The sequence below is a fragment of the Peromyscus californicus genome, unplaced genomic scaffold (assembly GCF_007827085.1).
Source record: "Peromyscus californicus insignis strain IS unplaced genomic scaffold, ASM782708v3 Scaffold_7__1_contigs__length_154581171, whole genome shotgun sequence".
NCBI lineage: Eukaryota > Metazoa > Chordata > Mammalia > Rodentia > Cricetidae > Peromyscus > Peromyscus californicus.
This window is the reverse complement of record NW_026294595.1, coordinates 15,715,902-15,743,670: the sequence shown is the minus strand read 5'-3', so window position 1 is coordinate 15,743,670 and position 27,769 is coordinate 15,715,902. Positions and strand designations below refer to the sequence as shown.

Below are 27,769 nucleotides of genomic sequence, written 5' to 3'. Positions count from 1 at the left end.
GGGGAGGGGAGGCATTACCCCATGAAGCTCCTACCAGAGTCCAGCAACAAGAAGACAAAGAGAACAGAGTCAGTGCTGTGGGAGGCAGAACACAAGCCTCCACTGGCCCACCCAAGGGCCAGAGAAATCCAGACCCTCCCCTTGGGTCACTCTTGTCTCTAAATCTCATCCCACAACTTCCTCTCTATTACCCTATGCCTGGCCCAACTTAGACTCTCCATGGAGGGTCTAGTCCCAACTATCACCAAGCTAAGGGTAACTAAGACAGGAATCAGAGAGGAGTCTCATACCCCAACAAACAAAGATTTCTACCAGCTGGGGCAAAAAACACACCAATCCCTCAATCAGGCACTCACCTCAGAGCAGGTAAGCAGGCACCAAAGGAGCAAGGTAGGCGCCCCAAATCAGAGGCCTGCCCAGCCAGTTCCCAGACCACAGGGAGTGTCAGGAACAGATGGTCTCAGTTTTCAACCCCACATTCCAGCCCCCCAGAAGGCAAGACAGCCCTGCTTGTGCAGTTACAGAGCTACAGAGCAAACACAAGCCTCACCTTTCTCTTTTCTCACCCTCACACCCCACTGTGGTTCTCACTACACCCATGGGATCCAGACTAGATGTAAGGGTTACTTACGAGAACGCAAACGCCACCAGGGCTCCGCTGACAACTATGAAGTCCAGAATATTCCACAGGTCCCGGAAGTAGGCTCCAGGGTGCAGCAGCAGCCCCAAGTCTATCATCTTAAGGGGATAAGCTGATATTAGAGTACAGTACATAAGGAAAAGAGAGGCAGAGGCAGGCCCCAGCCACAGAGGGACATGGTTCTGAGTATAGGCCCATTGCTCAGACCATACTACATACTGTGTACACTATGACCTCAGTGCAACTCAGACACACTCTACATACCCTCTCAGAGAGGGGACACAACCCATGTCACACTCTTTTTTGTTTAACTTTATTTTGTGTGCATTGGCATTAGAGCCCCTGGGAATGGAGTGACAGACAGTTGTGAGCTGCCATGTAGGTGCTGGGAACTGAACCCAGGTCTTCTAGAAGATCAGTCAGTGCTCTTAACCACTGAACCATCTCTCCAGTTCCTGGGTCACTCTCTTAAATGGCTTCAGTAGGGCCTTGACCTCAATGTCCCTACAGAGGATGTAACTGTCTTGAGTCCTACCTAGGTTCCAAACTTTCCTGAAGCTCCGCCGTGGTAAGAGGTCTGTCTCGCCATCCCCTACCTCTCTAGCAACAGACATGCTCCCTTTGAGAACTCACATAGCCCAAACCTGAGCTAAGCTCAGGAGAAAAGACCAAGCCAATCCAAGCTTCATGTCCTAACTCTGCCATTTCTGCTACAGTGACTTTTGGCAAATACCACAATCTTTTATCTTCAACATCCTCATCTGCAAAGTGAGCCCGCCCCTTCCTCACAAGAGCACAAGCATACGAGCAGAAGTAATGTACTTATGTATCATTTGTAAGTGCTCCGTGCGCAAAGTCTCTCTGAACCGACTACAAGTATGTAGGTGCACATGTGCCTTCAGCTGCACTGATACATGTGCACGTGTGTGCAGTTCACTTCACTGAATGCACATCTGTGTAAGCCAGACACGGGCAAAGGGCACCTTGTGAAGAAAGCAGAAGTTGTGAGGATATGGCAGGTTCTCAGCCCATCAGGAAACCTCTAGATCCTGTAGAAACCTAGTCTTCAGCATCTAACAGTGCTCCAGCCATCTCTCTCTGAGGTCTTTATTCTGTGCCCTGTTATATGGCTCCTTCTTTGTGGCTATGAGGTAACCCTGGAGAGGAAGCTGAGCACACACATACACACACACACACACACACACACACACACACACACACACACACACACGCACGCACGCACGCACGCACGCACTTTAAATAAAGCCCAAAGTCCCCATACTCAGAAGCCAAGAACAGCAGGACCAAGGACCCTAGCAGCATTCCATGGGGCAGCACGACACCAGGGACCCTTTGTGGCTTGTAAAGCTTTTAGTCATCAAAATACTTCATGCACACATGCACATTTGCCAAGTGAACTCATGCCTGGTTGCAAACATTACATGCTTCCATGGAAGCTGCACGAGTCACTACATCTCACCTTTATGACCATTTCGAAGGTGAAGACGCCTGTAAAGATGTAATCCATGTACTTTAAAGCCTAGAACCAAAAGTAGGATTGCTTTAGGCAGGCCTAAAATCTAGAGCCAGGGATACATCCTTGGCTCCTAGCTTCCCCCCAGGTCTTTGGGTAGAATCAGTTGGCAATGGTGCCAGGGCATCCCTCTGTGAAGGAGTCTTTGGTGGTTGCCCTGCTAAGTCTGGCATGTTATCCAGACAAGGGCTAAAGGTGACAGGCTTTTCCAGATCTTTGGTTCTAATACCCCCAGAGAGAAGAAGGATGGCTGAGGGAAAACAGGACGCCAGCACCATCTCATCCCTGTGGACCCTGGGAACATGTTCGGGTCCTAGCAGTGTCCCAGGAGTTGACACTCACATTGTTCCTGGATGAATCAGTCCGCACAGGATCCTCAGCAGCCAGGGCAATGCTGCTCAGGGCAATGACCACAAGAATTACCATCTCAAAGTACCGCATGGTCACAATGTAATGGCAGAAGCGACGGAGCCTGTGAGGACAAGGTTCAGGTCACCATAGGCCAATACCTGAGTATGTCAATCTCTCCCACAAGAAGTGCTCATTGGCTACCACAGGAAAGCATGGCAGCATCAGAATGGAGCTTTGCCTGTCCCTTATTTCTGTGGTGAAAAGTCTGCAGCCAGGTGACCGTGACCAAGATTCCTGAAAAGGCATTTCGGGTCAGGAATCAGCAAACCACAGTTCAAGGCCTGACTTTATGCCTGTGAATAGCATTCTGTGGGGGCATAACTGCTTCCACTCAGTTGTGTACTGTCTGTAGCCCCAGAGCAGATGACAGAAACCACCCCGCCCTTCACAGACCATGTAAAATAGAGGGAATGGGTTAGGGGAGGTGGTCCATGAAGAAAATATTTTAGTACACCAGCCTGGTGGAAAGCAGGCCACTCTTGCCCCAGAGTGTCTGAGCCTGTGATGGGCACAAGCCACCACTAGGTACTTGACGTTCACAAGAGCTGACCAGGACCTTTGTTTTGTTTTCAACATTACTGTGCATCAAATGAGAAAGCCAAGTCCCTGGCTACATGACGCTCCACTCCAGTGAGCAATCACCACCGAGCAGTGCAGCGATAAACAAGCCAGAGGCTCTCAGTTGCCAAGTACTGAAGCAGCCACCTGGCCAGGTCGGCAAGACTGAACCCACGTGGCAGACAATAAAGAACAGCCAGAGACCTGGCAAGCGGAACAGACATCTCTCCTACTATCACCAGAGCCTCAATAGGCTCCACAAGTCTACCCCTGCCACCAACCCTTCCAGGTCCCTCCCCCAACTCTACATCCCCAGGGATGTCTGCTGTCAAAGGATTGCAACTTCTCAGCCACCACCACCCATTTCTCTCCGCTTCCTCTAACCCTCTGCCTATCCGACAAAGCAGGCACGTCCCTTCCCACGTCCAGGCAGCCTGCTAGCCCTTTATCCCTCAGCACGCCCTCTCCTCCTCTAACTCAGGCCTGCAGCTCATAGCTACATCTCTTCTGTTCAGCTGTGCTCCCAGCTCACCTGGCCATGAGATGCCCCAAATGTGAATAGTAGATACAAGTGATCTGATTTGGGAAATGGAAAAAAGGAGGTGGGCTTTGCTTAAGGAGCAAGGAGATAAAAACACAAGGAGAGTAAAAAAAACAGTAAGAGTTGCTGAGAAAGTCATATGGACTCATAATATGAACTATCTACCACTATCTAGACCCCCAAAGCTCAGCCAGTCTCCCAAGAATACTTCTGGTCTCACTGACTTCCCTGCCTTTTGGCAGCAAGCAGGAACTCATTCATCACCGATCCCACTTCCATCTATTTTTAATTCATTATCATATTCTGCATCTGAAAATGTCCCCCCAAAACTTCACTTCCAAGCTTCTACCGAGGTCACATCTCATCACCCTTCCTTTCCATGCTCTTCCACCAGTGGGCAGCCCTGAACTGCAGTACGCAGGACCCCACCGTGCCCAGTCCTCCACAAGACAGCCAAAGGGGACCTTCTCTTTACATCTGTCCAACTAGCTGCCTTCCACTTCTGGACCATCATAAATGTGCTCCGTCACCCTAATGCATCCTTCACGTTCAACTGAGACATCGCTCCACTGAAGATAACTCCATCAGCCTTCTCCTGCCTGTTCCAGAACATCAGAACCTCCCCACCTCACATCTCTCTGCCTCACCGTTCAACTGAGACATCGCTCCACTGAAGATAACTCCATCAGCCTTCTCCTGCCTGTTCCAGAACATCAGAACCTCCCCACCTCACATCTCTCTGCCTCACCAACACTGTCATTCCAAGGGAGGCAGGGGAAAGGATGTCTCTGCGACCCTTTACTCCTAACCCCGAGCCTAGCAGCACAAGCGCCCAGTAAACGGGCGCTGAATGAGAAACAAAGGGTGGAAAGAGCGTGCGTTGGTGAGGAGAGCTGTGTGGAGACTCCTGCAAAATGTGGGGCGGAAACTGTCACTCTCCTCAGGTCGCTACCTTTGACCTCTTCACCACCCACCCACTCCGGCCAGTTGGCCTTTGGAGGGCTTTAACCTCTCCCTTCTTCCCAGAGTGTCCTTCGTCCCCATCCTCAAGTGATTGAGCTGTTCTTCCCTGAGGCCCCGACCTGATCCTTCCACTAATTTTAACAGTACCAGAAGCCCACATCACCACCTCCACTGTTGCCAGTATTCATCCCTGTCAGTATCTTATACGTCTCTGCATCATCTTGCTTGTTTGTCTTTCCCACTGAACCACGTGCTTTAAATAAAGGCAAGTCTTGCCTGTCTTCGTCATCACGGACTCAGCACGTACAAGGCTGCTGGCACGTGCATGCTGTTTGGATTGACAAAGTGTCGAAACGACGAGCGGATGATAAATCGTGACCAACACGGGAAGGAACACACAATGGCAACAGAGGGAAGGCGAATGGCGTGAGCTACGTGCATAAGTGTAAACAGGGCCTGTGTGAGGCGGTGCACACAACAGTGGACAAGAAGGCTGATGCACAGCCTCTGAAAGGAACTGGCCTCCGACCCAGCCCCACCACCAAGACTGCGTGGCTGTGTGTCTATACAGGGCACAGAACTTTCTGCTTCTTCCTGTGTCTTCATCTATAAAAAGAGGTGACATACGTGTCTCACAGGACTGCTATGACAGAGGTGTTCAATAAACATATAGAATTAGTCTCTACAAAGTACATAACCCACACAGGCTGGCAAGTGTGCTCACACACTCACGGCAAAGACACAGGCAGGACAAACCCAGGCCATGGGCACGGAGGAGACTCACAGGTTGGTGGGGCTGAGACAGAACATGGAGCTGTACGGGACGATGGGCCGGGGGCCTCTTCTCAGCACATCATCAGCCTCTGCCTCCTTCTTGCCCTCTGCTTGGCCTTCCACGTCCACATTACCACCTAGAAGGACACAGGGCCTCAGAATTAAGGATGTACACACGTAAAGCCATAGCACATGGGTCTCTCCCAGCTCCAGGCCATGGACAAGTGAGGCAGGCTATCATATGCCCAGCCAAGGAAGGATATTTGGCTAAGAACAATGCTTTACTGAGCAAAACATGATCCACTGCCAGACCTGGAGAAAAGGACGGCCTGACACATCTGAGCAAGCCCCGCCTACCTCCTACACTGTGATGTGAGACAACATGGGGGTACCACTCCCTTGATGTGGACACCAATGCCTCCCAGCCTAGTAAGCCCTTCCCTCTGCCTGGTAGATCTCTGGGCAGCAAGACAGGGTAAAGCAAGGGACTTCTAGGAACCCATCATCCAGGTCTAGCTTGACTTGGTCTGGGGCTCCTCTTGCAGAGCTCTGGAGAATAGAGGCCTTGCCAGCCACTCCACTTCCAGACCCAGCTCTCTGGGCTCTTCTCTGACTCCTACCCATGGCTGCCTCTCCACTTTCCCTCCTCTGCTCTCTAGTGCCCACCGTCTTTGTGCCCATAAACTCAGCTCCCTAGGTTATAACAGCCAGGAGTGGCGTCCTTTTCAGGTAAGCTATACATTTCTCTCAATTCTTAATTTTTAGCTATAGTAACACATTATTTCAATTCTTGTGGATAGAAGGGTTGTTAAGACCTCGGTGGAGACATCAAAGGACACAGGGCAGTGACTTGAGCCACCTCCCACTGCCAAAGTCTCCCCCCTCCTTTAAAGACTATACACAAAACCAAAGAAGATGTTGAAGAGCAACAGAAATGGAGGTGCTCAGGCCAAAGCCCAGTGGAGATCAAAGTATCCAGTTTCTCCCTCATCCCTGCCACTCACATGCAGTAGAGAACAGCCGGAGCAAAGCAGCGGAGTTTGCCTCCAGAATCCCCCACCTGGGAGGATGTTAACGCAAACACTCTGAAATGAATACCATCAAACTTTCCTGCTGAAGATGTAAGTTACACAGTCTTCTGAAAACAGTAATACTCACTAACCCCCAACATTCTACTAATTCATGCGACATTCTCTCTGGGGGTAGAGAGAGCCTTTCAAGTTCTTTACAAAACATACAACCACAGGTAACGTACAAAAATACTCACATAAAGGATACTGAAAGCATCTAAGTTTAAAGACACAAGGGGTATATGAAATAGTAAGGTACCAGCAGAGAGACATGAGCACCATGCTGTCTGTCCCAAAGCAGCCCTGTCACAGCAGAGGCACTGTACATGGGGACACAGAACAAGAAGACTGACTGTGAGTAGATTTCTAGCAACAACTATTTTTTCACTTTTAACATTTAGAAAATGTTTCCATGATGAGCACATACTGCTTTTAAAGAAAGTATCACTTTAACATTGTGACTTTTTTAACTCCTCCCTGCAAAATACAGCAAAGCCAAGAAGAAGTAAATGAGGGAAAAAACCAATCTGGATTCGAAGAACTAAATTATTAAAAAAAAAAAAAAACCGAAATAAAGACACCAGAGCCTGGATGGAACTATTACTGAGAATTTGCCATAACAAAATCATGAACAATTACATACATATGCATGTATGTATGCCATGACAATTAGTGAAAAGAGGCCATGAATTTGAAAGAGAGCAAGGAGGGTCTATGACAGGGTTTGGAGGGAGCAAAACCAGAGGAAGGGTCGGGATGGAGCTGCCACAGGCTGTGTGAACCACTCTCGAAAGCAGGTTGTTTAAACAACTTCTTAGTAACAAGTCAATATACCGATGGAAGACACACACACACAGAGAACGACAGCTGCAGGACGGGGGAGGCAGGGAGAGGGCCAGACTCCAAGAGTGACGAGCCAGCCACCACTGACGTAGTTTTTTCCTTCCTCCAGGCCAAAATCTGAACTGACCCAAGGAATGGCTGTGTAGGAAAACGACCACTGGTGCTGAAATGGGATCCTCAGGACTGGCCCTCACAGTAAGACAGGGCAGAAATGGCCTCCTTCATCAATCCACATTCCAGAAGTGGCTACCCTGAGCAAGACCGGGCTGATGAGGCGGGGACATGTAAGTCCTCCTGACAAAAGCTTACTGCATTGGGGCCACAGAATCTCTATAGACCAAGGGAGTTTTAAAATAATTTAAGCCCCTTTTCCTATACATCTGGCATGGCACTGGTTAGATACTGTCCTTAGAAAGAACAGAAGTGAGCAGCCAGCGAGTCCTTTGTAGGAGGAAATGACCTCACACTGCCAGGTGAGAAAGGGAAGGCAGATAGTAATCACGTTTTAAATTAAAAAAAAAAAAAAAAAACAAATGCCAACGAACACACAAGGAAACAAGGCCACCACAGTCCAAAGGGTAGATACGACAGGCCATCAATTGCACCCCCAATGACTTCAGATTTAGAATTTTTTGGAGTGACAAATATAAAATGTGAGAAATAAAAAGTGAATCTTTTCAAAAATGTCAAGCAATAAAACTCTGGAACTGGTTCACAGCCACCCCCAGTCCCTGTGACAGTCGAAGAAGCACAGGTGCAGCCTGTCTGAAGAAACTGAGGTCAGAACCAGAGGGAATCCGAGAGCAAATCTCTCTGGGAGGAAGAAACAAGAGCCCCACATGTTCACTCATGTGTTCTCTGAGACCATTTCCCATTTGTCAGACTCAGCAACAAAATTTAAGCTGAAGCCACCTGTTCCATAGAGACAAGGGTGAAAAGACTGGAGTCTGAAGACAACAGTGTCTGAGCCCTGAGGGAAGACCCCTAAGGACAAAGTAAAGCTATAGGCATCTCCACTGGCGCAGACCGATGGCCCTGGGTACAGAAGAGACCAGGCTCCCTGGGCAGCAAGTCCCTTCCCAGTCCTGCAGGAGCCACAGCTGGAGGGTTTCAGACTGCCAAGGACTCACTGGTCTCCACTCCGGGTGCGAACACCATGAAGAAGGGAATCTGCTGTACTTTATAGAGACCACGCGTTTCATTCACGGTCGCCGCAGTTATATGGACCTCCTTTCCAATGGGTCTGTTGCATTTTCAGGAACACATAAATCATGTTACAGCAAAAAAGTAATATGCCAATAAACTGGAAAATATAAATATTGTCTCTATACATAAACAATGGCAATTTCTATTTTACAGGATTCTGAAAAAGGACTAGCCGGGCGGTGGTGGCGCACGCCTTTAATCCCAGCACTCGGGAGGCAGAGCCAGGCGGATCTCTGTGAGTTCGAGGCCAGCCTGGGCTACCAAATGAGTTCCAGGAGAGGCGCAAAGCTACACAGAGAAACCCTGTCTCGAAAAACCAAAAAAAAAAAAAAAAAAAAGGACTAAAACACTGAGTAGCAATGACAAGGAAATTGAGTAAAACAGGACACAGGCCACTGCTTAATGCCAATGTACTTACAAAACGATAGCTTAAGATATAAACAGCCATAAGCTAAGCTGTCAGAGAATGAATTATCAACAAACCTCAAGGGAAATTATCAAACAGGTCAATATCGTAATCACGGCACAATTAAATCATAGTAACAATCAAAAAAATTAAAATAAAAATTTCACATTTGGTAATTGAGTAATGGACTTTAGAGATCCCATCAATCAAAAGTGAGACATTGGCCAGGCATGGTGGTATATGTCTGTAATGACAACACTCAGAGGCTCATTGCTCTCTTACAAATGTATGACCTCTTTTTTCATTAATTGTTATTACAACATATATGTGTAAGTATATACAATTATATTCTTAACCTGCTCAGTCTGTATAACTTTATGCGGATGTATGTTTTGGGGGCTGACCAGTTGGTGTGCTCTTCCCTGGAGGAGACTATTGCCCCTGCTCTCAACGTTCCTTGGTTGAGTGCCACCATTTCTGAGCAGTTGAGAAAGAGGACCGGGGTTCAGCTTCCAGCACCCACATCAGGTGGCTCACAACTTCCTGTAACTCTCGTCTAGCAGTATATAAGGTCCTCTTCTGACCTCTTAGGATACTGGCCCTCAAGTACAGAGAGAGAGAGAGAGAGAGAGAGAGAGAGAGAGAGAGAGAGAGAGAGAGAGAGAGAGAGAGAGAGAGGGGAGAGGGGGGAGGAGCTGGACTGACTGCAGTGAGACTGACTGACCCAATAGCAATGTGCACAGGTCATGATTTATCCCGGTGCTGTCTGTGTTAGGCTGCAGAGAAGCAACCAGAAGGAAATGGAAATGGACAGGATGTGAAGGGACCAAGCAGGGGTGAATTTCAGCAGAGCCCAGCAGAAGCATTCTCGGCTCTCAAGGGACCCTAAAGGTCATCCTGACCTGTAGTCACAGGGCTGGGCTCTCATATGCAAGACCTTCCTTCACTGGCACAGGGGTACCCTAGGGAGGTAAGCTTCCACACATTCTTACAGTTCTTAGCAGCCTTAAGGAACTGAAAGGACTGTCACTGAAGGCAGGGATTCCTGCAGGAAGGGAAGGGAAATCTGGCCATAATGGCAGTGTCCAATACATGGTTTTTTGGGAGAGACATACAAAATGGTCCTTGGCATATGCTACACAGGAGAACAAGAAATCTGTAAAAATGTCTACAGTATGTGAGCAGGACAAAAACCCAACTTAAAGAGGAACTCCCTGGGTCCAAATGGGAGAAACTGAAGCATCAAAAGTAACAGTGATTTCAAAAAAAAAAAAAAAAAAATCAAAACATATCAAAATCTAAAATTTCAAAGTAATATTTCTTATTGATTATATTTGGGTTAGTTGCTAAGATACTGATTTCTTGCTCTGAAAATTCGTAAGTAAGTGGACAAACATAAGCATGACCTTTCTTAACACAAACACAAATGTATTTGGAGATAACCAAGTATTTCATAAGCAACGATCTTCCTCCTAGTAAAGATCACAATAATAACTGCAGAAGAAATAATGGAAAATGTGACCCTTACTGAAATCACACATCAGATAATAATCGTCTTCACCACTGGAGCTACTGGGGGGAAAGGCTGATGGGGAATTTTACAAGGAAGGGCTTCATTTTAATCCACTGTTCCATTCTTACATCACCTATGGAGACCCGTGTGATGCTGCCCTGAGCCAAGCTGTCATCACTGGAGCTCATCATACCATCAGGTCTCTAGATACGTAGGCACCAGATGTCTAAAGACATCTTTTGATTCTCACAAAATGACAATGGCATCTACTAGGTAGAGGCCAAGGAGACTACTAAATCACAATATAGTTGCCAACAACACAATTTCGAAGGATTCACAGTTCTGAAGCCTTGTCTACACCCCTATCAGTTAGCAGAGTGCAGTATGGGTAGAGAAAGGTACCACAGGACACCTGATGCAATCAACCAACTCCAGCATATGGGAAGTTCTACCCAGCAGATAAACAAGGAAACACAAGAGAGATGCTTAAAAGAGAAGTTTAGACAGACTTTAAAAAAATAAAAGGCAAATGAATGAACCTTGTCTGGATAATGATTCATACAAAACAACTATAAAAAGCTATTTCTGAGACAACTGTATGATTTGAACTTGGAATGTGTAATGAACAACATAAAGGAATTACTATCAGCATTCAGTGCAATAAAGCTACTATGATTATTTTAAACCCCTAATTGAGATGCCTACTGGCATGATTATTCTGAACACGATACAGAAGAAAACAAGAAACAACCAGAATGTGACTGGCACATGAGAGCAAGCTAAGGGCGAGGAACGGAACACAGGGGTTCACTATGCCTGTCTCTACTTTTCATACATTTCAATTTTCCAAAATAAAAAGGGTTTTATTTTAGCAACCATGGATAGATGACAGAGCTATACAAAGGAACAATAATTTGAATTAACAACTGGCTTCTGAACAGAACAGGAGGCAGAGGACAATGGAATAATAGTCTCAAGAGGAGAAAAAATAACCAGCAGCTAGAACTCCATCCAAAGGAAAAGCACTTTTCACAACAATGCCAGAATACAGGTTGTCCAGAGAAGTTACCACTGTCAAACCCCATAAAAAAAAGTTAGGAAACGTTTCTTCAAGCAGAAGAGGGCAAGAGAACTCCTAAAAGTGATCTAAAATATGGAAGCAATGAAAGCTAAGGAGGAATAACGAAGTCAACAAAAGAAAAGTGAAAAATACCAGGGAGAGCCAACCCTTTGATATCGCAACACACCCATCTACAAAGTTCACAACTGAGAACTGTGCAACTGGGCCCCCTCCCCTAAAAGCCTCATATTGTTCTAAGTGAAGTTTACGTTTTTACTTGGGCCATGCTCATTACTATCTTGAGTCATTGGCACAGGTTGGGCAACCCTGAGAGAAACCTCCACTATTTGGAAATTCAGACCACACGGATGAATCAGACAAGAAACAATGAAACTTGAAAGGTAGACTTAAAACAAAAACAAACTTCAAAAACTTACTTATAATCAAAAGAATCCTTAAGAGTGAAATCTAAAGCTTAAAATGCACAAAGTCGAGAGGCCCAAATGTCATGAGCTGAGAACATCAAAGGAAAACACAGGAGAAAGGGCCTTGCAAGGCAGATGAGAAAAGAAAGTAGAACGAAGGAACCGGTGAGAGCAGTAATTAATTAACTAGTAATTAACAAGCCAGAACAAAGACATGGCGGAGAAGGCCATGATGCAGGTTGCCACTGCGAGTGACTTAAACGGAGCAGCCTTTAGAGGAAGACAGAGGGAGGGACATCGGAAACACTGACAGGGTTCCGGGGGCCAGGCCTGAAGTCACAGGCTTCAGGAGATTGGAAAAGGAAAAGCCCAAGTTCAAGAGTAGCCTGCACTAGAACAGGTTCAACACCAGCCCAGGCTACTTAGTAAGACCTTGGACCCTATCTCAAAACAAAAGGTAAAAAGAATTCTGGAGATGCAGGTCAGTGGAGAACACTTGTTTAAAATATAAAATAAATATGGCTGGACAGAGCAGGAGATCACCTCACATAAATGTGTCAGTTTTCTACATTTGTATTTCTCCCTGAACCCGCCACAAGCCAAAAGGTCAATAAGGAGAGAGAACAAAGTCATCCCTAGTCAACATCTCTCACATACAGGAGATTAAAAACACAAAACAAAAAACTATGAACTTGGACACAGAAGTGAGCCATCTTGATTTGGAGCTCAAGGGAATAACTGAGACAGATGGTCATTTAGGTAAGACTTTCATTTTTAAACATTATTGATGCCATGAGCACACAGACAGAAGGACAGCAGCATGACGGGGGCTCTGAAGGAGTTCAGACTCATGAGGCAGAGTCAGGGTTCCTTCCTGTAAGTGTCAGAGAAGAGGGGGACTTCAGTTCATGGGAATGCAGGGAGGGAAGGGAATTCCAGGGCAAGAAGTTAGGAAGGAGAGGCACGCACATTTAGTTACAGCACATCCTCTAAAAGGGTGGGAGGTGTGTTGCCACCAGGAACCCTCTACTACCCTAGAGTCTGGCAATCTGAGCCTGGGAACTTCCTTGGTGTCTGCCATTTCTCTGGAATCTGGGCACCTGGGAGTCTGTTGAGGGGGTCAAGGATTCCCAGACAGACTCTCAGAAGTGAACTTGCCACTTCCTTTACAGCAGCTAGGGGAAAAGGGGTGGGGGTGGGGGGGAGGAACTGCAGGCTAGCATGGTCTAGGCAACAATCTGGGTCTGGATCTAACAGGAAATGGGAAGATAAACTGAGATCTGAAAAACCACGCAGAGACAAAGGAGGAGGAGAGTGTATCAGAGTCCTGGTGACATGAAATTTGGACATCAGTTCATGCCTGTCCTAGAAGAGAGATGCCATCGGTAATAAATAAATACTAAGAATAGGTCTGAGGCCAGATAACTAGACCACTGCACCTGGGAACTTAAAAGTGGTAGATTTGATAAGTCCCTGGGCCTGAAAGAAGCCACCTGGATCCTGCTACTGAAGACAAGAATCACTGCAAAGAGAGAGCGAGCCACTGTATGCTGGTGAGGTTTCAGGGGCTGAGGTCAATAGTGCAACAGAGAGATTCGGCATACTAGAGCGTTAGAACAATGAAGAGCCCCCCCCCAATCCTGACAAGAATGCTAAATTCCATTGCACCCCTAGAAAAGGACACTGTTAATAGAAAGTAAACACATTGCTCCAAACTGCTGACCTGTGCTCCACAGAACGAAATGTAACTGCTAGCAAAGAACAAAACAAAACAACAACAACAACAACACAACCCTTTATTTTATCCTCTTCTGAAACAGTATCCAATAGGCACAGCTTCTATAATAAGAAAATGGACACTATTTAATGAAAATATTACTTACACACACACACACACACACACACACACACACACACACACACACACACCCCTGTAAACAACTCTCAAACATGAAATAATGAATGCAATTATACAAGCCAATTGCCAATGAGAAAGAGGACCACAGACCTAACGGCCACAGGGAAGACTGGTGGAGACCTGAGAGATGTGAGATGACAGCTCACCAAATTCAGGAGAGAAAGTGAGAAAAACAAACTGAACAATAAATCTAAATCATTTCAGAAATTACAAGGAGCCCACGGAAGAAGGGATGGCTGAAAGTACTGCAAGGAAAAGATGGGGTGAAATGCATCAAGAGAACCGACATTAAATAAGGGGGGATTTTTAAAAGGATTAGAGAGTTACACGGCAGGCAGGCAGACCCAGGTCCAACTACAACGTCTACCACACAACAGCAAAACGATGTGACGGAACTAATCATTAAAATGTAATTCCAGACATTTCCCCTGAAATTCAGTATCATCTACCAACTGACTTTCAACACAAGTAATTTAACAGAAAGGGGACAGTCCTTTTTTAACAAATGGTAATGAAGTGATTGGAGATCCCATAAGGGCCAGAGGCCAGGAGAGATCCTTAATCCTTACCTCATGCCACATAGAGAAATTAGCTCAAGATGTGACCTTCTGGACAGATGGAGTTAAAGTATCCTCCCCTCTCCATCCAGCGAAGCACACCTGGATATACGTGATCCTTGGGCAAGATAAACGTAGAGAGATTTTGAAAAATAGGAAGAAAATGGCAGGTCAGCCATGGAACCTTAGAGCCAAGGAGCAGCACAATAAGAACGCTTCCTTTTCTGAGTTTTCTTTTATGCCTCACATATCCAGACTTGGCTTAGAACTCATAAACACCAATAGGCACAGCCTTCAAAACGCCCTGGCGAAAGGACCTGGGAACGTGAGCCCTAGTAGACCAGATGACATGCAGGCACCAATCGCTATACCACTGCCAACTCAAGAGAAACAACAAAACAAATGGTCCGTTTCTACGCACACCAGCACAGGCTGAGGAAGGAACCCAGACCTCTACCGTCCCTGCCTGTAAGAGGCAACCCAAAGCCCCAGTTGGAGTAGGATGAGAGACAGCTGAGTCGGAGCACGGGCTTCAATCCCCACCCTCAAGTAACCAGACCCATAAGCCATGCAATAACAGTGAAGATCACACGGAGAGACTTCAAGTTTTGCCAATAGTTAAGGAAGCACCCCTTCCCCATCTCACTAAAATGAGTGCTAGCAGAAAACCAGGAAAAACACTACCAGCCAGTGGTAATCAGGTCCACCCTGCTGTTCATGGCAGTCACGTGGGAGCAGTAGAGACCTGCTGGGGAGCTGGTATACCCCGCTTAGGCCAGTGATAATGAAGGGTCTCTTCCACTGATGCTCACAGCAGCCAAGCCAGAATCTATTTCCCCACCTCAGCTGGGGCTAACAACGCAGTTCCCCATTTTCCTCCTTGAGTATATCACAGCAGACAAGCCAAAGCAGATTTAAACGAGACTCAGAGGCTCAGGATATAATCCCAAAGTAACTAGGTTTTAATAAAAAACAAAAAAACTGCTTGTCACACCAAGAACCAGAAAATCAACCTGAACAAGAAAAAACAACCAATAGGCACCACAAAAACGGATGTTAAGTCTATCTGACAAAGACTTTAAAACAGCACCCCAGAAATTCTTAACAGTTGAAAAAAAACCAAAAAACAAAACTTGAAGCAAACAAAAAATAGAAAATCTCGGCAAAGAAATAGAAGACCTAAAGAACCAAGCGAGGACTTTAGAATTGAAAAAACATAGTAACTAAAATTAAAAACTTGACAGATGGGCAGGCTCAACCGCAGAATGGAGGGCACAGAGGAAAGAATCAATGAACTGGAAGATAGGAAAATAGAAATCACCCAATCTGATCAACAGAGAGAAAATATACCGAAAAAAAAAATCAATAGAGCCCAAGAGCCTTTGAGAGTACAACAAAAGATTAATCATTCATATTACCGAGCCTAAGAATGGAAAAGGAAAACGTGGAACCACGGAAGTACTCAAAAGACATAAAAGATGAAATAGTTCCAAATTTGCAAAAGACATTAACCTACAGAGTCAAGAAGTTGAGCAAACCCCAAACAGGATAAATTTGAAGAAGTCCACATCAAAATACAGTGTACTCAAACTTCTGAAATATAAAGACAAAAACCCTTGAAACCAGCGAGAGAGAAACAACATCTTACCTATGGGAAGGAAACAATTGGAGTGACAGTAGATTTCTCATCAGAAACCATGGATTCAGAAGAGGCACACGTTTTTTTCAAGTGCTGAAAAAAAAAGAACTGTCAACCCAGAATTCTAGACCCAGTGAAAATATCCTTCAGGAATGAAGGGAACATCAAGACATTCTTGGATGAAGGAAATTAAAGAGAACCTGTCACCCGCAGATCTCTTCCAAAAGAATAGCTAAAGAAAGCCTTCTACACAGAGACAATTTATGAAAGAATATAGAATACCAGAAAGGAAGAAAGAATAATAAGAGAAAAATGATTAAATATAATCGTTTCCTTCTTCTCTTCCATTTCCTAAGTTATGTTTGACAGCTGAAATAAAAATTCAAACACATTTTGCTGAGATTCTAAACTTATGCAGAGAAAAAAATTAAGAATATTATATTATAAACGAGAAGTATATATAGAGAAATTTTATACTATACTCAAACTGGCAGAATGAGTAAACTGGATTAAGTTATATAATAAAATCGCTAAAGCAATTACCATATACAACAGACACTTGAAAGTACTATAGATAAACCAAATTGGGCTTTTAAATACATTCAAGTAACCTCCAAGAAAGGTAGCAAAAACCAACTAGAGAAATAAAAAACATAGAGAACAAACAGAAACAAAAATTAGGATTTTAAACTTAAGCTGTACTCTTACCAACAATTACATTAAATATAAATGTTATAATGCCAAATAAAAGAATTTGCAATGGATTAAACCATGACTCAACTACATGCTGTCTATAAAAATTCACTTTAAATATAACTATACAGCTAGCCTGAAAATGGAAGGTAGAAAAGATCAACTATGCAAATAGTAATTAAAAACAGTAAAGATGTTATCACAAGATAAAATAGATGTCAAATCAAGGAAAATTACTGGGACAGAGAAAGGCATAACACAATGATGAAAAGGCTGTTGCACCAAAAGGACAAACCATAAATGTGTTCGTATCTAACAGCAATTCACAAACGTGAAAGTAACAACTTACAGTGTGAAAGGAAAGGTAGATTAGACCCAAAGTTGCATTTAGAGACTTGAGTATCCTTTTCTCAACAACCGACAGATCTAGACATAAATAACACCCACACAGAAGACCAACCAACAGAATGGAACTGGCCTTTATACAACATTCCACCCAGCAACAACAGCAGAACACATGTTCTTTCCCAACTCCCATAAAACATCTACTGTGGCCTATATCCTGGGCCATGGAACAAAACCTAAAAACTTCAAGGAAAAGAAATACTATCGAATGTGGCTACTGACCACAAAGTAATAAAAGGAGGAGTTGATAACAGACAGACAAAGGAAAATCTCCAAACACTGGAAACTATCCTGGTATCATCTCAACAATACATGGGTCCAATTAAAATGTATCCCATGAAAACCTCTGGGAGAAACAGGCGTGCAAAGTGAGAAACTTTCAGTACTACATGTTTGTATTAGAAAAGCAGGTGGCTGGACAGATGGCTCGGGAGTTAAGAGCATTTATTGCTCTTGCAGAGGTTCCCAGCACCCATATGGCAGCTCACAATCACCTCTAACTTCAGTTTCAGGGGATCTGATGATGTTCTTCCAATCTCTGAGGGTACCAGGCATGCACATGCTGTGCATACGTACACACAGGCAAAAGCATTCATGGACACAAATGAATCTAATAAAAAATTTTTGAAAGAAAAGCAGGAAAATCAAATCAATATACACTCCTACCACAAGAAAACTAAAAAAGAACAAAGCAAACACAAAGCAATGGGAAGTAGAAATCAAATTAAATTAAAAACATGAAAATAGGCCAATAAGATGTTTCAATGGGTCAAGATACTTGCTGCCCAAGTCTAGTGATTTGAATGCAATTCCTAGGACCCACATAAAGGTAGAAGAAAAGTCAACCTAACAGAGGTGTTCTCTGACTTCTGTACGCATGTGTACACACAAACACAAAAATAAATCTTAAAATGAAACTCCTGAAAACAGAAAAAAATCAACAAAACAATCCAACTTTTTGAAAAGATCAGTAAAACTAACAATGTGGCAAGACTAAGAAAAAGAAGAGATGATAATACATGCCGATCCAAGGTGTGAGGCAGGAGCCTGAAGACATCACAAGGTTAACAAGGGACCAACTATGGCATACTCTACACACCATATATAATATAAAATTGACAACGTCAGTGATGTGTAAATGTCCTCTAAAGTAGAAAGTACAAAACATCCAAAATGATACCAATAACATAACCCTGTAGGTACTAATTTAAAATAACTCAGATGGAAAAGCTTGTTTGGCAATTTCTACCAACTATTTAAAGGACAATTAGTAATTTAAAGGACAATTAGTACCCAGTTCAACATAATATACTCCGGAAATTAGCAGAGGGATCAGTTTCATTAGATCTAAAACATTTTATGGGTCCATTTTTACTTTGACACCCAAACCAGACAAGGACATTATGAAAAAGAAAACTAAAATTGATTGTGGTATCTCAGGTCTATAATCACAGTACTGGAAGGCTAAGGTAGGAGAATTGTAGGCTTGAGAAACTGTGGCATTGAATATCATAACCAGGACATAGAAAAAGAAAAAATAAAAAGTGAAAAAAATTAATTATTCATTTGTGGTTTTTATGTAGAGACTTTGGGAGGAATCTAGAAATACATGTTTAAGGTAAAATACATAAGTAACTTAAGAAGTTAGAAAAGTAACAACAATAAAATAAACAAAAAAGAAGAAGATAATAATGACAAAATGGAAAACAGTGATTTTCTTACAACAAATTATGGTAGAAATAACAAATGAATTAAAATATTGGTTTTCATTTTATAAAGATTATGAAGTATATAAACCACCAACTAATCTAATCAAGGAGAAATCTTAGAAATGCTCAGATTCTAAAAATGACAAGGGAAAAAAAAAGCACTGAACAAGAAGTTAATTAAAGAAAAAAGAACTTAAGGCCGGGCAGTGGTGGCACACGCCTTTAATCCCAGCACTCAGGAGCCAGAGGCAGGCGGATCTCTGTGAGTTCAAGGATAGCCTGATCTACAAAGAGTTCCAGGACACTCAGGGCTACACAGAGAAACCCTGTCTTGACCAAGAAAAAGAAAAGAAAAGAAAAGAAAAGAAAAGAAAAGAAAAGAAAAGAAAAGAAAAAAGAAACGAAAAGAAAAGGAAGAACTTAAGCCAATACTTTGTGTGTTTGGTGTGTACACGCATGTGTACACATGTGTAAAGGTGTGTATTTGGAGGCCACCAGTCAACACTGGGTATCTTCTTTAATCTCTCTCCACCTTATTTGGGGGAGACAGAGTTTCTTACTGAACCTGGAGCTTACTAGTAAGCTAGTCTGACTGGCAGCAAGCCCCAGGGTCATCTCCCACCACTGAGCTTACAGGCTCACTGCTGGACCTTACATGGCTACTTGAGATCTAAACTAAGGTCCCTATGCTTGTGGGACAAACTCTACCAAATTACCCATCTTCCTTGTCCCTAACTGGGTAATTTTTTAAAGGAAAATATAATTTACCAAGCTTATTTCAAGAGACAATAAACAAATAGACAAGTATACAAAGAGCTGCCATTATATAAGTCCATGAGATAACTTTACAAAATTCTACAATGACTGTGCCACAGCACCAAACAGTAAAACATTCCAATTCTTTTTATGAACTAATAATATTCCACAGGCCAGCTCCTCACTTGAGACAAATTCCCCAGTTCACAGTCTCTTCTTTTGTAATGCCCAACACTCCAGCAAAACATGTCACTACAATGTTGTTACTGCCTGATGTTCATGTAGAAGGGTATGCCCACCCAGAACATAATATAATGTTTTTAACAGAGTAATGCAGAGAAAAACTCACAGGCAGGAGTCCAAATTCCAGTGGCAGATTATCAGAATCATGTACAGATGTTTTTAAAAGTACCCTACATTTCAAGAAGGGACGTATCCAAAGCAATTCCTTATTAACAGCTATTTTAACAGTGATCAGAAAAAATTATGTTAACTGTTTTATGCCCTAACATGATACTGTGTGACTTGTCAGTGTTTAACTGATATTTCATCATGTTTTACGAAACTGTGCGGCTGGGTTAGCATGCAACATGGTAACTTTTTAAAACCATTTTAAATAAGATAGGCAATGGATTCCTTGCTTAACATGTGAAAGGTCCTAGTTTGATCCCCAACACCAGGAAAATACTGGCTGTAATTGGAACTGATTTTCAGGAATGGAGTATTGAGGTCAAGTATGATGTGACTATATGGTATTAATATCCTAACCTTACAATGCTAAACACAGAATGATAAAACCACAGTATACACCTCACTTTAAAGTACCAAGCCAAACTCTTAAGAAAATATTAATGGAATCCAACAGCGCATTTCAAAATAAGTATAACTGGCCGGGCAGTGGTAGTGCATGCCTTTAATCCCAGCACTCAGGAGGCAGAGGCAGGCGGATCTCTGGGGGTTTGAGGCCACTTGGTCTACACAGTGAGGTCCAGGACAGCCAGTGCTGTTACACAGAGAAACCCTGTCTCAAAAAACCAAAAAACAAACAAAAAAAAAATCATGATCAAAATAAGTATAACTGTCTTAATCTGCATAATTACACTAGGTTTTCTGGTGCTGTGAGGCACCACCAGCCACTTCACATAAGTCTCCTCGCTAGCTTTTGTCACTACTGGGGACTATAATGATCACATGTCTGGTGGTAAATGCTCTAAGACAGTAGCCAGTATCATTCAAGGGGCCATCTCCATCATCTCTCTATGGAGAGGCTATGGGGGAAAGAAGATCGGCCATCCTGTGAAAGGTGAAAGGCCACTGTGCCTCTGTGCTGGTGTGCCTCACCTCTGCCCCAAGACCCACTGGCATCGTCTCTGTTCCTCTGTCCAAGAAGCTGCTGCTACTGAGCAGTATTGATGATTGCCACACACCAGCTAGGCCAGTGGTTCTCAACCTTCCTAACGCTGCAGCCCTTTAATCCAGTCCATGCTGTGGGGACCCCCAAACAGAATATTATTTCCTTGCTACTTCATAACTGTAATTTTACTACTGCTGTGAATCATAATCTGATATGCAGGATCGCTGATAGGTGACCTCAAAGGGGTCAAGACCCACCACAAGTTGAGAGTCACTGAGCTAGGGCTACACTGCCACTCTAGCAGCTTCTCCAAAGCCACTTTTGATGCCATCTCTAAGACTGACAGCTACTTGACCCCCAACCTCTGGAAAGAGACCAAGTCTCCCTATCAGGATTCACTGTCCATCTTGTGAAACTCTACACAAAAGTCTCCATTCAGAGGACCTAGGCTCCATCAGTGGCTACCACATTTTTTATTTGTTAGCAGATTTAGTTCATTCTATTTTTCTGGTATAAAAATAGAATGAGCTAAATCTGCTAACAAATAATGACTGACTGAGTTCTAACATTGCATAGACAGTTCAGATCTGAAATCCCATTGCTATATATCTCCATATATAAGAGAAAATATGACCTCTATGGATGCTTTAAAGACTTAACAAAATTTAACTCTTTGAGCAGGCAAAAAATAATTCCTACTAAAATAGGAATTAATGTATACTAGAAACATACGTTTCTACATATGTCTAAAGCCAGAATTTTTAGCCTAGTAAAGATAAAACAAGGCAAAGGTACCCAATAACCTGGATGTTTCCACCAATGCTATCAGACAGATTAAGAGATCTAAAACTTGCAAGAGAGATACACTCACTCACAGAAGTTTTGATAATGTAGTGGAGAAACAAAACAAACAGAATCAACATAAAAACTAATGCCTTGATTTGAGGATTCAGAAAAACAGGATAAATAGTAAACATAAAAAATTTAAAATCAATACCCTAGATTTCTTCTTCTAGCAGTAGTGACAAGTATCAGATTAACCCCAAAAGGGATAATCATGAACACCAGACATAGAACCAAGTTGGTAGTGAACACTTATAATTTTGGCACTTTAAAGACAGAAGTCAGTGTCTGAGCTACATAGTGAGACCCTGTCTCAGGAAGAAAATTTAAAATGCACACACACACACACACACACACACACACACACACACACACACCAGGCATTCAGACACTAAAAATCCAAGCCAGAGACTGGGAGAAAATACTTATAAAATACATTTGATAAAAGACCTCTGTGAAAAATATAAAAAGAGGTGCTGGAGAGATAGTTCGGTGGTTAAAAGCACTTCCTGCTCTTACAGAGAGCCTGGGGTCAGTGGCCAGCACCCCCATGGCAGCATACGGCAATCTGGAACTCCAGTTACAGGGTTTCTGAAGCCCTCTTCTGACTCCACCAGCACCAGGCATGCACATGGTGCGAAAGCACACATGCATGCAAAGCATCCACAGATAAAATAAAAATACGTAAGTCCCTGTGTGTGTGTGTGTGTATGTGTGTGTGTGTGTGTGTGTGTGTGTGTGTGTGTGTGTGTGTGTGTGTGTGTGTCTTGAAAATTAAGCTATTAAACAAACCAATTAAAAATTAGGCAAAGATTTGAATAAAAATCTCCCCAAAGAAGATACACAGATGTCAAGTAAACATAATGAAAAATACTCAAAATCATACATCATTAGGAAGTTGCAAAGTTAAACAAACTCTGCTATCTAGTTCATTAGAACAACTAAAATCCAAACCACAGGTAACACCAGATTCAGAACTACGTGAAGCAGAGAGGGCTTCACTGGTCGCTAACGGGAATGTATACTAGCATGGCCACATTGAAGACATTTGGCAGTTTCATACAAAACTAAAACAGTCTTACCACATACAACTTGACAATCACGCTTAGGAGGTGCGCACTCAGGAGTATAACAACATGAACCCCAAACATGTAACTACTAAAGCTGGAAGTAACTGAAATATCCTTCGACAGGTGCACAGACAACGGTGATATATCCAGACAGTGGAACTTCAGTGTGGTAAGAAATGAACTACCAAGCCACAGAATTAATTCCTTAAGTGTATAATGATAAAGTTTGTTTTCTTTCTTTCTTTCTTTTTTTTTTTTTTTTTGGTTTTTTCGAGACAGGGTTTCTCTGTGTAGCTTTGCGCCTTTCCTGGAACTCGCTTTGGAGACCAGGCTGGCCTCGAACTCACAGAGATCCGCCTGCCTCTGCCTCCCAAGTGCTGGGATTAAAGGCATGCGCCACCACCGCCCGGCTCTTTCTTTCTTTTTTAAGCCAACCTGAAAATATGCGTGCTGTATGATTCCAAGTATGTGACATTCTGATAAAAGGCGTGTGGCTGCCAGCACGGATGGGCCAGCTGTGGACAAAATCCCAGGGGGTCCCTGGGCTCAGTCTCAGGCTACTCTTCAGAGAAGACAGATCCATTAGTGCGCACGGCAAGTGAATCACGAGTGGGCCAAGATCAAGTTTTCCTCAGGGAAACCGGTGGCTAAGGAGTTAAAAGCCACCCCTCTCCACCATTCTATCTTCCCAGACAAAGTGTGTGTGACTGACCGCACACGTGGGTGTGCATGGGGTTACAGCTCATGCGGCCTACTTCAGAGCTCAGTGCTGCCTGGCCTGCCACAGGCTCTGCCTCTCAACCTGGAATGTTTTCTTTCACTCTAATGTCTGTCCTTGTGAGGACCACATCCGTCACCCTTCTTACTACATGGCTTATTCACTAAGCTCTCCCTACATGCTCCTTTCTGGTTTCACACACATAGGAATGAGCAAGTCGCACAAGGGGGCGGGGTTTAGGGCAAGGTTACAGGAGCACATGAATAGGCAGATGACAGCTCTGAGATCCTTGTCCTCACCTACCCACCCCCAGTACCAGTCCTTACCACCTTTGGCAAGCAACAAAAGATGAAGATGGAAGTGGCCACCTTCCACTGTGTCCCCAGCACTCTGACACTGAGCCTGGCATAAGCCAGCAATGTGAAAACATTTTTTTAGGAGGAGGGACAAAGATATTTAACATCTATCTGCCTCCAGGGCAATGGAAAGCCAAGAGATATCAAAGGACAGATACTGATAGCAAAGAACTTAGTCTCCATGGGGAGAAAATTCAGAGAAGTAATCTGGATCCCCAGTCACTGACAGAGAGCAGCAGCAATGGGGGTAGCTGGGCCTGCCATTGGTACAGGAAGATACTCACTGGGAACGACAGTGGTCTCCCCAGGAGGGCCTGTCAGTGTCACAGGGACATGCACAGTGGTGCTGGGGTCTGAAGGCTGACTGCCCATCCGGGTGACATTACGCTGGTTGTCTGCATCTTCTGGTTGTTCTTCCACTTTCTGGAGACAGGTGCTGGGCAGCATGTGCAGAGGGCCCACACCTGTAACTGCAATGGCCTCCAGATCACAGTGAGGTTCCCTGAAACCAGAATGCTCATTAGTCTGATGCAGTAGGTGAAACTCCTTATGGCTTTCTCTTTATGCAAGGCAAGTAAATCTTGGGTAAATCTCTCCTCATGTTTTGCATGGTTCCTATTACCCCACACACATTGTCATTAGGTCTAAAAGGAGGGTATAGAGCTGACCCATCTGCTTTTAACAGAGCCAGACACTATTGGTATTATAGTCTGTAGGAGGATCAAAACCCCTTGGAAAAAGAAGCAGTCTAAAGTAGGCCATTTCCCCAGGACACCCTGCCAGCGATATCCTCCACCCCACTCCCCAGGAAAGGCCCAGCACAGAGTTCCACCCACAGAAGGCAGTGCTCTGTAGACTGATCATCAACAATGGCCTCCAGCTGTGCCTAACCTGGTTTCTGCCGGTCAGCAGTCAGAAGGCAAGCACAAAGACTGTGGCTTCAGCCTGGACCTCCAGTCTCCAGGTCTCTTCAAGAGCCAGAGCCAAAAAGCGGGACAGTACCCTCTGGTCCATTTTTTGTAAACTCAGCTGGCAACCTTGCTTGTTTCTCCTCTCCCAACATCCTCCCTTCTTCATCTATAGTACCCCCAATTTCCTCTTCTCCTGGGTGCTCCACTCCTTCCCAGGTCAATGTGTTCCCAATGTCTCCAGTCTCTCCCTAAGTCCTTTGTCCCTCCCTGTGTGTCATTGAGTACACACTAGTTGCCACAAGGGATTTACCAAAGGGAAAATTGGGAGTGTGTGTGTGGGGGGGGGGGTGGGGGTGGACAACAGGAGCAGCCTGGCAGAATCATCCTGTACCTTTCTATTATTTGTGTAAGGGCTCCTGGCCCCCCTCCCCCATACCCTGCCTCTTACATACTTGGGCTGGTGGTTTCGGGTTTCCTTATCCCCTTCTGCCACGGTGCTCTCCTTCTCTGCAGCCTCCCTCTCGGGGGGCTCAAGTGTCGGTGGCCCCTTATGCCTTGCACGGTGCCGGCGTGTGGGCTCCTCGCTGTTCTCTGCCTCTCGGGGGCCCGTGCGGGGGCCTCGATGTCGTGGGCGTCGCTCACCCTTGGGTACCAGCACTGGTGCGGTGCCCTCTTTACCCGAGTCCTGTGCATGCCGGTGGGCACGGTGTCGCCGGGGCTCGCGGTCAGCGGCCTCCTCTTCCGGGGAGCCCCGCCCCCGGTGGTGACGCCTGTTGCGCTCACAGCGTGCTTGCACTTCAGCCCCTGCAGCATCCTTGCTGTGACTGCGACGAGGGCGCGGACGTTCCTCCCGGGTCGCCGTTTCGGTGTTTTCGGTCTTTTCGGTCTTTGGACAGTCTGTTCTGTCCTGTTCGCCGCCAGCAGGGGCGGTGGCTGAGCCCTTGTCCCTATCACGGTGCCGGTGGTGCCTGCGTGGCGGGTCTGCACTTTCAGCGGCCTCCGTGCCTTCAGGCTTAGACTTGTTCCCCACAGGTCCCCGCAAGCCATCCCGGCCAGGCTCCACCACTAGGGGCCGGTCCATGTGTGTCTTCATGTCTGGCCTCACGTGGCGTGTGCTGGCATAACGCAGGCGCTCCTCAGGGTCCATCTCGCTGTACAGTGCCTCACAGCTGGCACGCAGGTTCTGTAGCCTTAGCTGACTGGCCCGCTGCTCCCACACTGAGCGCGCCTTGGCCGAATTCTGCTGCCTGCTGCGGGGAGACTATCATGAGTGTCACCATCCAGTTTATCTCTGCCTCACAGGGAAGCCGCAGATGAACACAAGCGATGGAGGAATGTGGGGACAGGGAAGGAGAGGTAACCAAAGCCTTAAAGACCCCTGCAATGTTGCTGATGGGGGAAGAATGGGGGTAGGGGGTGCAATTCAGCTCCTCCTGTCAATGTCCTTCTGGACGCCACTCTAGCAGGACAATGGCCCAGAGTCTGAAAGGTGCAAGGCTGTGAGGGATGCCAGGTACGGCATGAATAGGTAAACGGGCAGCTAGCCAGGAAGGCAAAATGGAAAGAACCGATGGAGGCACCCTGCAGTCTGCCTTGGGAGTTGGCCCAGGAGGGCTAGACAAATGGACACTTCTAGAGGCACTTACCCTTGGTACCTCCCAAGGGAGCAGGTGGCCCTGTCATGAGCAAACAGAACTTCTGCTGCATTCTGAAGCATTCAGGCGGCCCCCACTATTTGGCTCAACCAACAGAGCAGAGGAAGCCCTGTTTCTTAGTCACCAGTGCCCTCTTCTCTCCTGGCCTGTGGGGAGCCTCACACTCCACGAGAAGAGAGCTGGACATACCCTAGAAATCCTCCAGCAACAGGGGTGAGCAGCAGCCCAGTTCAGTTCTCATTGAACCGTAAAAGGCCTCACCTTCATTCAAAGCTCACAGGCCCAGACATCTTCTGTTCCCACATCCTAAACAAAGGAGCTCTTTTCCATTCTGGGTTCTTTACTGAACAAAACCAGCAAAGGATGTGGCCCCAGGCCCACCTCTGCCAAGCAGAGACCTCATTTGAGGCTACAGCCTCATCCTTCGGTCTGGAGGCTTCTGGACAACCCCGGCATTGTCTGTGGGATCACTAACAATGACAGCGACAGCATCAGTGCTCTGGGTTCCATACCCACCTCATACAGCCTTTATGACCACCTCGAGGACAGGTGCTTTTCCTGTGCCAATTTTAAAGGATGAACACTGAGCCTAGAAAGAGGGCATGATCTACTTGGGGTCCAGAGTTAGTCGTTGATGGAGTTAGGTTCACATGCATACAGGGCAGGAGGGAAGAAGTGCCTGAAGAACACGCAAGCTCTCAGTCAGACCCCAACTGCCTCAAACCACAGGTGCAAACTGTGCCCCAGGGAACAGCCCAGTCACCAGAATAGACTGTTCAGTGGGAGGCCAGCAAATCTTATCCTTTCTCTGTGTGAGGAGCCAGCCCCGGGCAAGTCTGAAAGCCAATAAAGAACAACAAAATCTGTGCCTCCTCCCCTAGGAGCTCAGGTGAGGTTGACAGAACAACAAGAAGCATCTGCTACTTGTCCTCACCGGGGCATCACAACCATGATATCTCTGCTCCAAGAATGCCCTCTAATACCCACAGAGCTTCCTTGTCCCGGTAGGGCTCATCTTTGCACAACGCTGGAAGACAAGAAAAGGAAGAGGGCCTGAAGATATGCACCCATCTTCAAGAATCCTGGGAGGGTTGATGTCTGGTCACTACCTGGACCTCTCAACCAGTCAGTACACCAAGATGGGCCTGGCTTCTGAGTCCTCTGATCAGCAGAGAGCTGGCTGGCTCAAATGAGCATCAGGGCTAGGGCCAGCACCACACCTCTCTGTTGTGAAAGAGGGG

At 45.3% G+C, this 27,769-nt stretch overlaps 1 protein-coding gene across 9 annotated transcripts in view; it reads right to left on the bottom strand.

Annotated features, from left to right (window-relative positions):
• The window catches only part of Cacna1b (calcium voltage-gated channel subunit alpha1 B), a 155,240-nt gene that overhangs the window by 48,932 nt on the left and 78,539 nt on the right, over window positions 1–27,769 (bottom strand). For 6 of the 9 annotated variants that reach the window (XM_052722815.1, XM_052722818.1, XM_052722819.1 and 3 more), the window contains 6 exons: window positions 25,326–26,123; window positions 24,247–24,464; window positions 5,432–5,558; window positions 2,517–2,646; window positions 2,121–2,180; window positions 632–738 (listed from right to left, as the gene is read on the bottom strand). In XM_052722815.1, coding sequence (XP_052578775.1) covers window positions 632–738; window positions 2,121–2,180; window positions 2,517–2,646; window positions 5,432–5,558; window positions 24,247–24,464; window positions 25,326–26,123 — 1,440 coding nt within the window. The remainder of the gene's footprint in view (window positions 1–631; window positions 739–2,120; window positions 2,181–2,516; window positions 2,647–5,431; window positions 5,559–24,246; window positions 24,465–25,325; window positions 26,124–27,769) is intronic. The other 3 variants (XM_052722816.1, XM_052722821.1, XM_052722822.1) reach the window with 1 other exon arrangement.